Consider the following 13,942-nt stretch of genomic DNA (forward strand, 5'->3'; position numbering starts at 1 on the left):
TTTTTTTTTTCTTAATTCTACTTACTCTTGGCAATTGTGAGTCAAGAACAAGATTGGTCTTTGAATAACAGCGCAAGGATGATTTGGTCACTGCAGTGCCGTATTTATTTGAAGCACGGCATTCATATTCGCCAGAGTTTTCTTCATAACAGTACAAAATGTCCAAAATGACAATACCAAAGTCATGGAACGTACGGAACCGATGACCATGCGGCAATTTCTTTCCATTATAATACCACTCAACAACCAAATCAGGATCGTTAATTGGTGTTAAACGTGCTTCAAAGTGAGCACTTTGACCTTCAATCAATTTTGAAATATCTTGCAATTCGGTAACGAATCGTGGTGCTTCTCCAGTTGGTGTTTGTGGTGTAGCATGTTGTGGCAAGCCCAATGCTTCCAATTCTCTGATTCTTTCCAATGATTGTGGTTGCAAGCTGTCATAGAAAACGCCACTCTTTCCGAAGCACTCAATAGATGCACGAGTGAAATCTTCACCATACTTATTCTTTGCCTAAAATGAGCATTTTTTTATTACACACAATGAAAATTCAATATATTTTTTTTTAAAATACAAAAATGTTTTTAAAATAATTATAAAGAAAATCTTTGAAAGCATTATTATAGAAATTTTATAGATTTTGTATATCTTTAAAGTTCCTTTTTAAAGTCTTCCAAAGAATTTAATAGACTTTTATAAAATTAAGAATACGAATTCTTTTTATCGCCTAAATAAAAACAAAAACAAAAGAAAAACAAACATACCTGACATACGTATTCGCCAGAATCGTGACTTTGTACATAGGCAATATCGAGCAAAACATATCCAAAATCAGACACGGGCTTGATTCTGGTTGAGTGACGAATTGGTTTTCCGTTATGATACCACTCCACTTTCAAATCTGGATCATTAACTGGAACCAATGTGCATTCAAAGTGAGCTGATTGACCATCTTTAAGTCCAGCCAAGTTTTGAATTTGAGTCGTGAATTTAGGTGGTTGTCCGGCTAAACGTTCAACACAAGTTAAGTACGTACTAATTTCGGCCGTTCCGTGCGCATTTGTTGCACGGCACGTATAAGTGCCAGAATCTTCGATTTTAGTTCCAATTATTTCCAGCACAACCATACCAAATGCGTATACAGTTTTGAAACGATGGCTTGCCTCAAGTACTTTTCCATTATAGAACCATTCTACGACCATTGATTGATCGCCGGTCGGTACAAGCAACGCGTCATAGTGGGCAATTTCACCATCAGAGATATTTGGAATCGTAACGAATTCGGTTGTGAAACGTGGTGGTTGACCACTTTCAGCTTGAACAGCTTTTGAATCTGGTTTACGCAATGACTCTTCCAAATTTTGAATTGTTTCCAAGCCTTCAGCACCTTTTGGATGTTGTGTGCTATCAATAATGCTCTCTTTGCCGGAACAAACAATTGTACTGGTTGTAAAGGCTTCTCCTTTTCTATTGCTTGCTTTGCATGTATAAATACCTTGATCGCGTTCATACACATCTACCAAATCAAGTGTTACAAAACCAAATTCGCTGTTCATCTTGAATCGAGAACCATGTTGCAACACCTTACCATTCAAGAACCATTCAATCTTCAAATTTGGATCTTCCTTCGGTTCAACTTGACCTTCCAAATGAAGAGCTTGATTTTCATTCAAACGGAACTCTGATTCTAATGGTTTGGTCCAAACTGGTGCTGGGTAATCTTTTTCTGGTTTGATTACCTCACGTTTATATCTATTGGCCAATTCTTCTTCGGTCTCTTGAACGGCTTCCAATCCGCTTTGTCCTTGTGGATGTTGTGTATCCAAGAACATTGTTTGCGTTCCAACGCATCGCAAGGTACCCGATGTGGTGGCTGAGCCCTTTGAATTCGTTGCCTAAAATAAGAATTTTTTTATTAGATACAGTGGAAATTTAATGTTAATAGTTAATCGTCTAAATATATTAATTTCTTATACATTCAACCTGACATTCAATCAGTTAAAAAAAGGCCTCCCACATTTATGAACCATATACCATTGACAATTAATTCAGCAACAAAATGGTTTACTATTCTTGTAATGTTTAATAAATTTATTTGGATATTTCATTGTTAAAAAGTACAAAAATAACTTAATTCAATTTACTTAAACATTATAAAACCGAAGACATCAAACACACACATACACCGCGCTTATGATTTGAATTTATCAATTGTTCATTCAATTGATCTAAATTATAATTGTGTATGTATGTGTTTGTGTGTGTGTGTATGGTAAATTCATTTTCCATATCGTTCTTTTCCGGTGAGTTTTAATTTGACCAAATATTTTAGTCTAGGGGCTTCCATCAGTCGTTCATACAAATTTATACACAATATTCACGTCCTATTCATCATATATACGATTAAAATTTCTTGCCTATACCAGTGCATAAGGTGGTTTTTAAACTGCACTGTAGCAAACACACAGAATTGCTACACAGAATCGAAGAAGATTCGCACAAAAGAGAATGAAAAAACATGCCATAGACGAAATATACACGAAATATACACCAAATATATGCAGTTATGCACATTTATTTGTACGTATTACAGATGATTTTGCAATATAGTTCACTATTTGCATTATAAATTGTATATGTTTGAAGATAAAAGCCCCTAGATTTTAGTTTTACTCGAGTCTCGTCGAACACAACAAATTCGTTAAAAACAAGGTCTGTTTTTACATCAATCCGTTCAACAATTCTGGTGTTTGGAATTTTTAGACCATTGGGTCGTGTTTTGAATGAACCAGGATGCCATTTGCCAATCGCTTGAACTGATTCGAATGATTTGGTGTTCAGTGATGCTGGATCATAAGAATATCGAGTTTCGGTTCGGCCGGCAGCAACTTCACACAACAACACCAATCCGATACCGTTGATAGGATGACAATATCTGGCCGCTTTTGTTACTGTGTCCGTAAAATAAATACCTTTACCCAATGCTGAACCGGATATGTATACATCGTTCACCTCTACCTTTAGGACGTTTGTCAAAATACTAACGAAATTTTGCATGCCCGAGCCAATTGACGATTGAAATTGTCTTCGTGTTGCAGGTAGCGTATAGTTTCTTCATGTCGTTCTATTTCAAATATATCGATCATTTCACATGGACCTGGATCGTAATGGGCCGTTGGATCATCCTGTTTTTGTGTATTCAAAATGTAGTCGCTTATTTGTTGGTACATCGGTGATGACTTGCGGAGTATTTTTATTTCAACCGACTCTTTTAAATGCTCATAGCAAACATCGAGAAGGTTTTTTCGATTGTATGTTCGATCTGTCATTGTTTCATACTGTTCATATCTGGCTAATACTTTATGTAGTAAATCGATTTTTTCCTGGACCGAGTATCACTTGCGTTGTATATTGACAATGTATTTGAACGCGACTCGATTTAAGTAGCGCCATCTCTTTCACGCCAGGTTCTAATATATTTTTTTCTTGCAAATAAAATTGCAAAATTGTATAAATTGAATAAGTTTTGCAATAATAATAGCGAAAATAATTAATAGAATTTATAATAAATAAAAAAAATTGAAAAAAACACACAAATATTTTATATTATATGATAAGTAGCTTTGCCTTGTAGACTTTGCCTTGTAAACCATGTAGAGATGGTTACGTGGAGAAAATATGTATTTGTCAAACATTGATATCTGTCAAAAGAAATAACGTAAACAACACGAAGTGAAGCTATTCTGGTGAATCATATAATATAAAATATTTGTGTGTTTTTTCAATTTTTTTTATTTATTATAAATTCTATTAATTATTTTCGTTATTATTATTGCAAAACTTATTCAATTTATACAATTTTGCAAGAAAAAAATATTTGCGAGAAAAAAATATATGACAACCTGGCGTGAAAGAGATGGCGCTTCTTATATCGAGTCGCGTTGAAAGCCGACTGTAAGTGATACTCGTCCTGGACTATTTCAAGTGTGTTGATTAATGGTGGTGGGCGTTGTCCGAATGCTTGAGGAAAATATGAATAAAATTGATTTGAAAGTGCCACAATTAAACGTGAATTGCCGACATCCAACATCGATGGGATTTGGTCCAATAAATGAATGGCACATCGAATGGTTCGATTCTTTATTCCACCCAGAGGCATGTCGTCATAAACCATACAATAATCGAGCAATGTTTTTTCCAATACATCACCGTGAAACAACATTATCATCAAATTGTGTAGAGCGCTATCCAATTTGCTGTTCACATAATTGACTTCAATTGAACGGGTGTAGTTCAATATATCCACTCGATTGTATTTTCCGGGTTGTTTATCAAAACCATATTTTATAAATTCATTGCCAGTCAAATGTGCGTAGATATTTTTGAATGCTGCCTTACCCTCTTCTACGCTTGAGTGGCGCGTCTGCTTCTTGAAACCTGATGAAATGTCATTTATTCGTCCCTTCGTCTCGATCATACTTTGTCCAATTAATTGTAATTTCAGAAAACACAAACAAGAGGAGGCGACAAATTGATCAAATGATTTAAATCATTTAATTAAATAATTTTTTGCCTCATTTCGTTTGTGTTCGATTCAGTTTTTCCGTTTAAAGAAAATGTTTTTCCCCACTTTTTATCCTTCTAATTTGGCTATCAAGAGTGATCTTTATTATTTATATAATAAATTTGTTATTTTCGAATTAAAATATGTTACAGTATTTCTATTGAATAAATTTCTTTTGTCTTTTCTCTTGGAGCCACCCAGCTAATATTCCCTTGTTTTTCGAGTATCAATATCCCGACAAACATTTTATTTTTATAAAGAAAATTATCTTCTGTATAACTCCTTTATAGTGTTTTTATAATTATTACAAAAGCTGTATCTTTATAATGTATAACAGTTGTTATAACAGACAATTGAAACTCACATTGATCTTCTTTCAAAGCACTAAAAATTTTTTTAACTAATTATAAAGAAAATCTTTAAATGAATTATTATAGAAATTATATACAAAATCTATTGTTTATCTTTGAAGTTGCTTTTGAAAGTCTTTCAAAGAATTTAATAGCCTTTTATAAAATTTAGAATATGAATTCTTTTTATCGCCTATAATAAAACAAAAACAAACAAACATACCTTAGCAGTATAAATGCCAGAGTTTTCGGCATAGGTTGAAATGATGTCAAGTGCAACATATCCCAAATCGTAGGTGGTCTTGTATTTTGAGCCGGCACTCAATGGCTTATTATTGAAGAACCATTCAATTTGCATTGTTGGATCTCTGGCCGGTTCAACGTTACATTCAAAGCGAACATTGTCATTTTCTTTGCATTCGATGTTATTTAAATGAGTGATAAACACCGGCGATTCATAAACTGGTTCTGGAAATTCGGGTCGTCCTGCTTTTGGTTCTTCCAATTGAGCAATGCGTGGCAATGCGTCTGGATGTAAAGAGTCTCCGAGCAACCAATGACGATCACCAACTTTAATAGAAGACGTTGAAACTGCTTCGCCAACTGTGAAAATATAAATAAATATATATTATGTCACTTTCAATTTTCTATATAGATAAAATAGCAAAAAAAAAATTTGTCTCAAAAGTCAAAAGTGATAGTAGTTCCAGATTGTACTTACCCAAATTTGTTGCTTTACAAGTGTAAATTCCTGAATCATCATCGCGCAATGAATTAATTTGCAAAGTGACCAAACCAAAATCAAATGTGCTTCGAATGCGTGAACCAGTTGTAAGCGACACACCATTTTTATACCATTCAATCTTCAAATTTGGATCGGCACGTGGTTCAACTTGAGCTTCCAATCGGATGTTCTGTCCTTCGACCAATTTTTCGAAGCTCTGCAAGTGGGTTGTGAAGACTGGTGCCTGTTGAGGTGTTGCGTCAACAAACATTTCCGGTACACGATTCATTGCAGCTTCTTTCAATTGAATTTGTTGCCATGATTCCGGTGACAACGTATCACCAACAATTGATGATTTTCCTTTTACTTTCATGCTAGTCGATGATACAGCTTCACCGGCCAAATTTATTGCTTTGCACATGTAAATGCCAGCATCTTCAGTCACAACAGAACTAATATCCAGTGAAACGAATCCAAAATCGTGTGATGTACGCAATCTTGATCCCATCTTTAATTCAACACCATTGACATACCATTCGTAGCGCAAATTTGGATCACCGACTGGTACCACGCGTGCTTCAAAGTGAGCATGTTGTCCTTCCCACAATTCAGCTGGACCAGTCAAAAGCTGTGTAAATATTGGCTTTTCGAATACGCGCTCTGGCTCAGGCATTGGTGCTCGTGCTGGTTGCTCAAGTTGTTGCAATTTGGGGATACTCTCTGGGTGTTGTGTATCCATTTGAATGCTTGCATGTGTACGAATTTTCATCGCAGCCGTTGTGACAGCCTCTCCTAGTGCGTTGGTTGCCTAAAATGAGCATTTTTTTATTACACACAATGAAAATTCAATATCTTTTTTTAAAATACATCACTATATAAAAACATTTCTATTAAATTTGATTAAAGACGCATTTTATATCAAAAATAAGCTTAAAATTAAAATAATTTTTTTCGAAAAAATATAATCCATTTTTAAAAAATTATAAACAAACGCGTACATCTTTGCAAAATTTACACATTATAGAAATTTTATAGATTTTGTATATCTTTAAATTTTCTTTTCAAAGTCTTCCAAAGAATTTAATAGGCTTTTATAAAATTAAGAATACGAATTCTTTTTATCGCCCATATAAAAACAAAAACAAAAGAAAAAAAACATACCCGACACATGTATACACCTTGGTCTTCGGCACGAATATGGGTAATGTCCATGGAAACAAAACCAAAGTCATGTTGTTTTGTAATACGTGAACTGTCTTCGATAATTTTTTCGTTACGATACCATTCAACCTTCAATGTTGGATCACCCACTGGAATCAAACGGCATTCAAAGTGTGCAGTTTGACCTTCGGGAATGGAATCGATATTTTGCAATGGTTGAGTGAATACAGGACGTTGTCTTGTGACTGGTTCTGGCACTTCTGGTCGAGTGTGCGGTGTTCCCAATTCCAATTGACGAATCTTTTCAAGACCTTCAGGTCGTACTGACTCAGTGATGATGCCACCCTTTGCAATGACATTCAATCGAATTGTTGAACGACTCTCACCAAGTGCGTTAAATGCCTAAAATGAGCATTTTTTTATTACACACAATGAAAATTCAATATTTTTTTTTTAAATATTACACCATATAAAAACATTTCCATTAAATTTGATTAAAGACGCATTTTATATCCATTTCACAAAATTTAATTGTGATTGGGCGGCGCATGTATTTCAATTCAATATCGACGCGATTGTATTTTCCTGGTTGCTTATCAAATAAATGAAATTGCCCAAATTTATTGTCAGTCAAAATGTGTGTATATATTTTTAAATGTTGCTTTGGCGTCGTGATAAACCACCACCAAAATACGAATGCGATGAATGCAGCAATATGTATGATAAAAAGCAAAGTTTAAATGCACACATACGGTGGATACACATCACAGGAAGGGTCAAATGCCAATTGTGCGATAAAACATTTACTACAACGAGAAGTCTGAATAGGCATGTTGAGCGGCATCACAACGGCAAACGATTCAAATGTGATAATTGTGAAAAAACTTATCAATATAAGCGAGATTTGAAGATACACAAACAAGAGGAGGCGACAAATTGATCAAATTATTTAAATCATTTAATTAATTAATTTTTTGCCTCATTTCGTTTGTATCCGATTCAGTTTTTCCGTTTGAGAAAATGTTTTGTCCCACTTTTTATCCTTCGAATTTGGCTGTTAAGAGTGATCTTTTTTTCATATAATAAATTTGCTATTTTCGAAATAAAATATGTTACGGTATTTCTATTGAATGCATTTCTTTTGTCTTTTCTCTTGGAGCCACCCAGCTAATATTCCCTTGTTTTTCGAGTATCAATATTCAAAAAATGAATAAATTTCTTTTGTTTTTGCTTTTGTTTTTGTGACGACTATTTGTGAGATAAGACGCGCAAAAAATGTGAAAAGCAAAAACAAAAGAAATGCAAAAAGAAAAGAAAAACAAACCTTGCATGTGTATTCACCAGCATCTTCAGCTACGGCCTTTTGGATGTCCAACGAAATATAACCAAAATCGAAGGTAGTATGGAACCGTGAAGCGGATTGCAATAGTTTTCCATTGTGATAGAATTCAATGCGTAAATTGGAATCGTGGATTGGTTCGACCTGAGCTTCGAAATGGGCTGTTTGACCTTCGAAAATTTCAGTTGTACCGTGAAGATTGGTGGTGAATCTTGGCGGTGTAATTGGAATTTCAGCAATTTCATTGCGAGTTTGTGCTCCGCGTGATTCAAGTTTCTGAATCTTTTCCAAACCATCTGGATGTTGTGTATCCAAAATAATGCTCTTTCTATTGATACAACGAATATTACATGTATTCATTGCCTCGCCAAGTGCATTGATTGCCTAAAATGAGCATTTTTTTATTACACACAATGAAAATTCAATATTTTTTTTTTAAATACATCAGCATATAAAAACATTTCCATTAAATTTGATTAAATACGCATTTTATATCAAAAATAAGCTTAAAATTAAAATAATTTTTTTCGGAAAAATATAATCCATTCTTGAAAAATTATAAACAAACGCGTATATCTTTGCAAAATTTACACATTATAGAAATTTTATAGATTTTGTATATCTTTAAAGTTCCTTTTTAAAGTCTTCCAAAGAATTTAATAGGCTTTTATAAAATTAAGATACGAATTCTTTTTATCGCCTATATAAAAACAAAAAACAAACCTGAATCATGTATGTACCGGAATCTTCACCATAAACATACAAAATGTCAAGTGCAACATAGCCAAAGTCATGTGTTGTTCGGTAACGATGACCGGCTGTAAGACGTTTTCCATTTCGATACCATTCAATCTTCAAATTGGGATCGTTGATGGGCTCAACACGACATTCCAAATGGGCGTGATCGCCTTCCTTAAGATTTTCCAAACTTGTCAATGGAGTCAAGAACACTGGCTTCTGACCAACTTCCTCAACTTCTGGTGTCTTTGGCTTTTGGTAGCTTTCCAATTGACGAATCTTTTGTAATCGCTGTTCGTCCAATGTTTCCAAGAACAAACCGGCATTGGCTGTACAAGAAAAAAAAGAAAAAGAAATGAGCACATATTATTTATCATTTTATCTTCAATTTATTTTCAAAACATACCAGCTGCCGAAACAGAACATGTAGTTACAGCCTCTCCAACTGCGTTCTTTGCCTAAAATGAGCATTTTTTTATTACACACAATGAAAATTCAATATTTTTTTTTTAAATACATAACCATATAAAAACATTCCCATTAAATTTGATTAAAGACGCATTTTATATCAAAAATAAACTTAAAATTAAAATAATTTTTTTCGAAAAAATGGATGTATAGTCGAATGTCCGCACATGTGAAAGTCGAAACTTGGGACTAGGTTTAAATAATTGTACCAAAAATGTACTTAATTGTACCGCAATTTATTTTTAATTGTACCTTACTCATTTGGATAATATTTGAGGTTCAAATTTCGGGGCACTTCAATTTGCCGGTCAACTAGCCAAAATAAAACTCAAAGATATTTTTTAAATTTTTATGGCTGATAATAATTGTACCTAAAATGTACCTTACTTCCTGAAAGTTTCAAGACGATCGGACAATTATTTAAACCTAGTCCCAAGTTTCGACTTTCACATGTGCGGAGATTCGACTATACATCCGAAAAAATATAATCCATTCTTAAAAAATTATAAACAAACCCCACGTCAGTATAATACTCTTTTCGAAGAGTGTACACGCTCTTCTCACACCCTTCGTATAGTTTTATTCGACTCCCTTCTCACACTCTTCTCACACTTTTGCATAAAACACGAATATTGCATTTCCACTGATGGATAGTTTTGATTTTGTTTATTTTTGACACAGCTGACAAATGCTATAAACTTCAAAAACGTTCAAATATCAAAATACAAACATTACTTCCACTGGAATGCAGTGAAAGCAGTGATAGCATTACCAATACCATTACACACTCTCTTCTCACTCAATATTCGTCGAATAAAACTATACGAAGAGTGTGAGAATTGCGTGTACACTCTTCGAAAAGAGTATTATACTGACTTGGGACGCGTACATTTTTGCAAAATTTACTCATTATTGAAATTATATAGATTTTGTATATCTTTAAAGTTCCTTTTTAAAGTCTTCCAAAGAATTTAATAAGCTTTTATAAAATTAAGAATACGAATTCTTTTTATCGCCTATATAAAAACAAAAACAAAAGAAAAACAAACAAAATGGGGCGAAAAATTGATCAAATGATTTAAATCATTTAATTAATTAATTTTTGGCCTCATTTTGTTTGTGTCCGATTCAGTTTATCCGTTTAAAGAAAATGTTTTAAGAGTGATATTTATTATTTATATAATAAATTTGTTATTTTCGAAATAAAATATGTTACGGTATTACTATTGATTAAATTTCTTTTGTCTTTTCTCTTGGAGCCGACCAGCTAATATTCCCTTGTTTTTCGAGTATCAATATCCCGACAAACATTTTATTTTATATAATAGCTATATAGACAATTGATAAAAATAGAGGCGAGGCTTGTTTATTTCCTTTCTAGCTTCTTTTAAAGAACTAAAAATGCTTACCCTAAGCATATAAGTACCAGTGTCTTCTGAATGCGCATATAGAATGTCAAGTGCAACAAAGCCAAAATCGTAAGTTGTTTTAAATCGATGACCTTGTTGAACCGGTTTTCCATTGCAGTACCACTCAACAACCATTGTTGGATCATTGACTGGCGTCAAAGTGGCTTCCAGATGTACTGGTTTTCCTTCTTGAACGGCCGCATTTCGCAATGGTCTACCGAATTCCGGCTTCTCCAAAATAATTGGTTCGTCATCAGTTTTGCGCTTGAAGCGAGCATCACCTTCCAAATAGTTAATCTTTTCTAAAGCGCTATCATTTTGAGTTTCATATACAATGCTTGCACGTGGTTGTACGCCCAATTTAACAGCCGATTGAGCTTGACCATTGAGATTGGTAACCTGTCAAAAAGAAAAAAAAACATTCAATTTATTTTAAGAGAGAATCCAATTATTAACCGAATTTTAGAATGTCCAAATCCCATATACATTGAATTGATAGCGAATCGAATGGATCGAATGGCCATCAGACTTTGTTGGCATTCAATTAATTCATTCGTTAAGCTACCAATACAATCCATATGGCACTTCACTTAAAACTATTTTAAAAAAAGTTTTAGTTTTGTATTTGAATTAGTCATAATATGAAAATGAAAAAATTTAAAATTTAAAATCATTTATAATGAAATGTTCTTATTTCCGGTTGGTTGTTTGTTATACGGTTTTATAATTTATTTTGTCTTTTCTCTTGGAGCCACCCAGCTAATATTCCCTTGTTTTTCGAGTATCAATATTCAAAAAATGAATAAATTTCTTTTGTTTTTGGCTTTTGTTTTTGTGACGACTATTTGTAAGATACGACGCGCGAAAAATGTGAAAAGCAAAAACAAAAGAAAAACAAACCTTGCATGTGTATTCACCACTATCTTCAGCATACACCGTCAAAATGTCAAGTGCAGCGAATCCAAAGTCGTACGTTGTACGGAATCGATGGCCCGACTGTAATGGTTGTCCATTGTGGAACCATTCAACTTTTAGATTTGAATCGGGATACGGTTCAATGCGACACTCATAGTGTGCACTTTGACCTTCATGCAAATTGGTTGGACCGCTCAATTGAGTAATGAATCGTGGTGCTTGACGCACAATAGTATCATCCTCCTCACGACGGTGATGACGTGAAGTATCTTCTAATTGATGGATCTTCTGAAGAGCCGATTCATTTTGCGTTTCCATTTGAAGTGCAGCTTTGGCTGTAAAGAGAGAAAAAAATGTGTTTATTTGCTTGGTCAATAGTTTTATGTTTCATCGATTTATATCTTACATTGGACAATAAGCGATGCTGATGTTACAGCCTGCCCCAATTCATTGATTGCTTTGATTGTATAAGTTCCTGAATCTTCTGGATTTACATATTTCATATTTAAAGCAACATATCCAAAGTCGTGCATGGTTGTCAATCGGTTAGCTGTTTTAAGATATTGATTGAAATGTCAGAATGTTTTTTTTTATCTCAAAGAATAGAATGACAATGTACTTACATGCTTCTAGTGGCACACCATTCCTCAACCATTCGACTTTGAGTTTTGGATCTCCAACTGGGATTAGACGTGCCTCGAAATGAACGGCCTGGTTCTCGGCAACGCGAATGTCACGTACAGGCATGGTGAATACAGGTGCCTGAGTAATGATTTCGTCTTGAACGCTTCTTGTTTGATGTCTAGATGTATCTTCCAAATGATTGATGCTGCGTAGTGCTCCTTCGTGTTGCGATTCAGTGTAAATGGCTCTTCTTGTATGAATCGACGCAATAGCCGATGTAACGGCTTCACCAAGTGCATTGATTGAACGACAGGTATAAGTACCTGAATCTTCTGGCAAGCATGAAAGAATATCCAATGCAACAAAGCCAAAATTGTTGGTTTCAGTGAAACGTGATCCCGATTTCAATGGCTTATTATTGTGATACCATTCAACTTTCATTGTTGGATCGGAAACAGGAATTAAACGGCATTCGAAGTGAGCACGTTGACCTTCTTTAATGTCAACATTTTTCAATGATGTTGTGAAGACAGGTGTTTGTTTTGTCACCTCATCGCTCACTTCGGTGCGTGTGTATTTCGAACGATCCTCCAAATATTGGATTTGCTCTAATCCGGCTTCGTTTTGAGTTGTTGTCAAAATTTGTTGACTGCTACGGCAATCCAAAGTACATGTTGTTTCATCGACACCAACTAGATTTGTGGCCTATGGTTATATTCAATTTAAAATGGTTATTCCTTTTTTTTTAAATTGATTCGATTCAAATCCAAAGAATAAATAACTCTTTTTTTGTAAAGCAGAAACATTTTTTTTCAATTAATTAATTTAAAAAAATGTAAGTTGTGATCTGTAAGAAATGGGTATGCCACCCATCATTTATGAGGTATGTGTCCACGAGGCATTAAAATCGATCCTCGACCCGATCGATCGCATTCAAATGTTGAATGAGGTTGGCGAGTGGTACCAACGAAAGCGATCAATGTTTTGAAGTCACTCGATGATGAAGTACAACTTGTTAGAGTCCATGAAAGAAGATAATTTCTTCCGAAAAGATGTATGGAATGATTGCAAACGCTTATTACCTGCTGGCACAAAAGTGTACTGCATCATTTGCGGAAAAGAATTAGCAGCAGTTGGGGACCGAATCTGGAAACATTTCCAGCGTAAGATCATCGCAAATGATCAAGCCCATACTGAGGCAATCGAAGGAATTGAATTCAACACGACGAGGAAACGTGGACACAGCAGATGGTTTAATTTTGTGACAATTGAAAAGCCTGTGTCATTTAACGCCGCCGACAAACCACCACCAAAATATGAATGCGATGAATGCGGCAATATGTATGATAAAAAGCAAAGTTTAAATGCACACATACGGCGGAAACACATCAAAGGAAGGATCAAATGCCAATTGTGCGATAAAGCATTTAGTGCAACGCAAAATCTGAATCGGCATGTTAAGCATCATCACAACGGCAAACGATTCAAATGTGATAATTGTGAAAAAACTTATAAAGATAAGCGAGATTTGAACTTACACCATTACAATAAACACAAACAAGAGGAGGCGACAAATTGATCAAATGATTTAAATCATTTAATCAATTATTTTTTTGCCTCATTTCGTTTGTGTCCGATTCAGTTTTTCC

General features: G+C 34.4%; 1 protein-coding gene across 1 annotated transcript in view; it reads right to left on the reverse strand.

The window, feature by feature from the left end:
• Positions 1 to 25: 25 nt before the first annotated feature.
• The window catches only part of LOC116345503 (titin-like), a gene marked incomplete at its 3' end in the record, with an annotated part of 14,984 nt that continues 1,067 nt past the window's right edge, over positions 26 to 13,942 (reverse strand). Inside the window, exons 3-14 of the mRNA XM_031774927.1 lie at positions 12,293 to 12,998; positions 12,076 to 12,219; positions 11,655 to 12,004; positions 10,755 to 11,153; positions 9,284 to 9,335; positions 8,863 to 9,206; positions 8,125 to 8,523; positions 6,801 to 7,202; positions 5,637 to 6,447; positions 5,139 to 5,518; positions 766 to 1,896; positions 26 to 514 (exon numbers count right to left, since the gene is read on the reverse strand). Coding sequence (XP_031630787.1) covers positions 26 to 514; positions 766 to 1,896; positions 5,139 to 5,518; positions 5,637 to 6,447; positions 6,801 to 7,202; positions 8,125 to 8,523; positions 8,863 to 9,206; positions 9,284 to 9,335; positions 10,755 to 11,153; positions 11,655 to 12,004; positions 12,076 to 12,219; positions 12,293 to 12,998 — 5,607 coding nt within the window. The remainder of the gene's footprint in view (positions 515 to 765; positions 1,897 to 5,138; positions 5,519 to 5,636; positions 6,448 to 6,800; positions 7,203 to 8,124; positions 8,524 to 8,862; positions 9,207 to 9,283; positions 9,336 to 10,754; positions 11,154 to 11,654; positions 12,005 to 12,075; positions 12,220 to 12,292; positions 12,999 to 13,942) is intronic.

Source organism: Contarinia nasturtii, unplaced genomic scaffold, assembly GCF_009176525.2.
Source record: "Contarinia nasturtii isolate CC-2019 unplaced genomic scaffold, AAFC_CNas_1.1 Cnas_scaffold_1303, whole genome shotgun sequence".
Lineage (NCBI taxonomy): Eukaryota > Metazoa > Arthropoda > Insecta > Diptera > Cecidomyiidae > Contarinia > Contarinia nasturtii.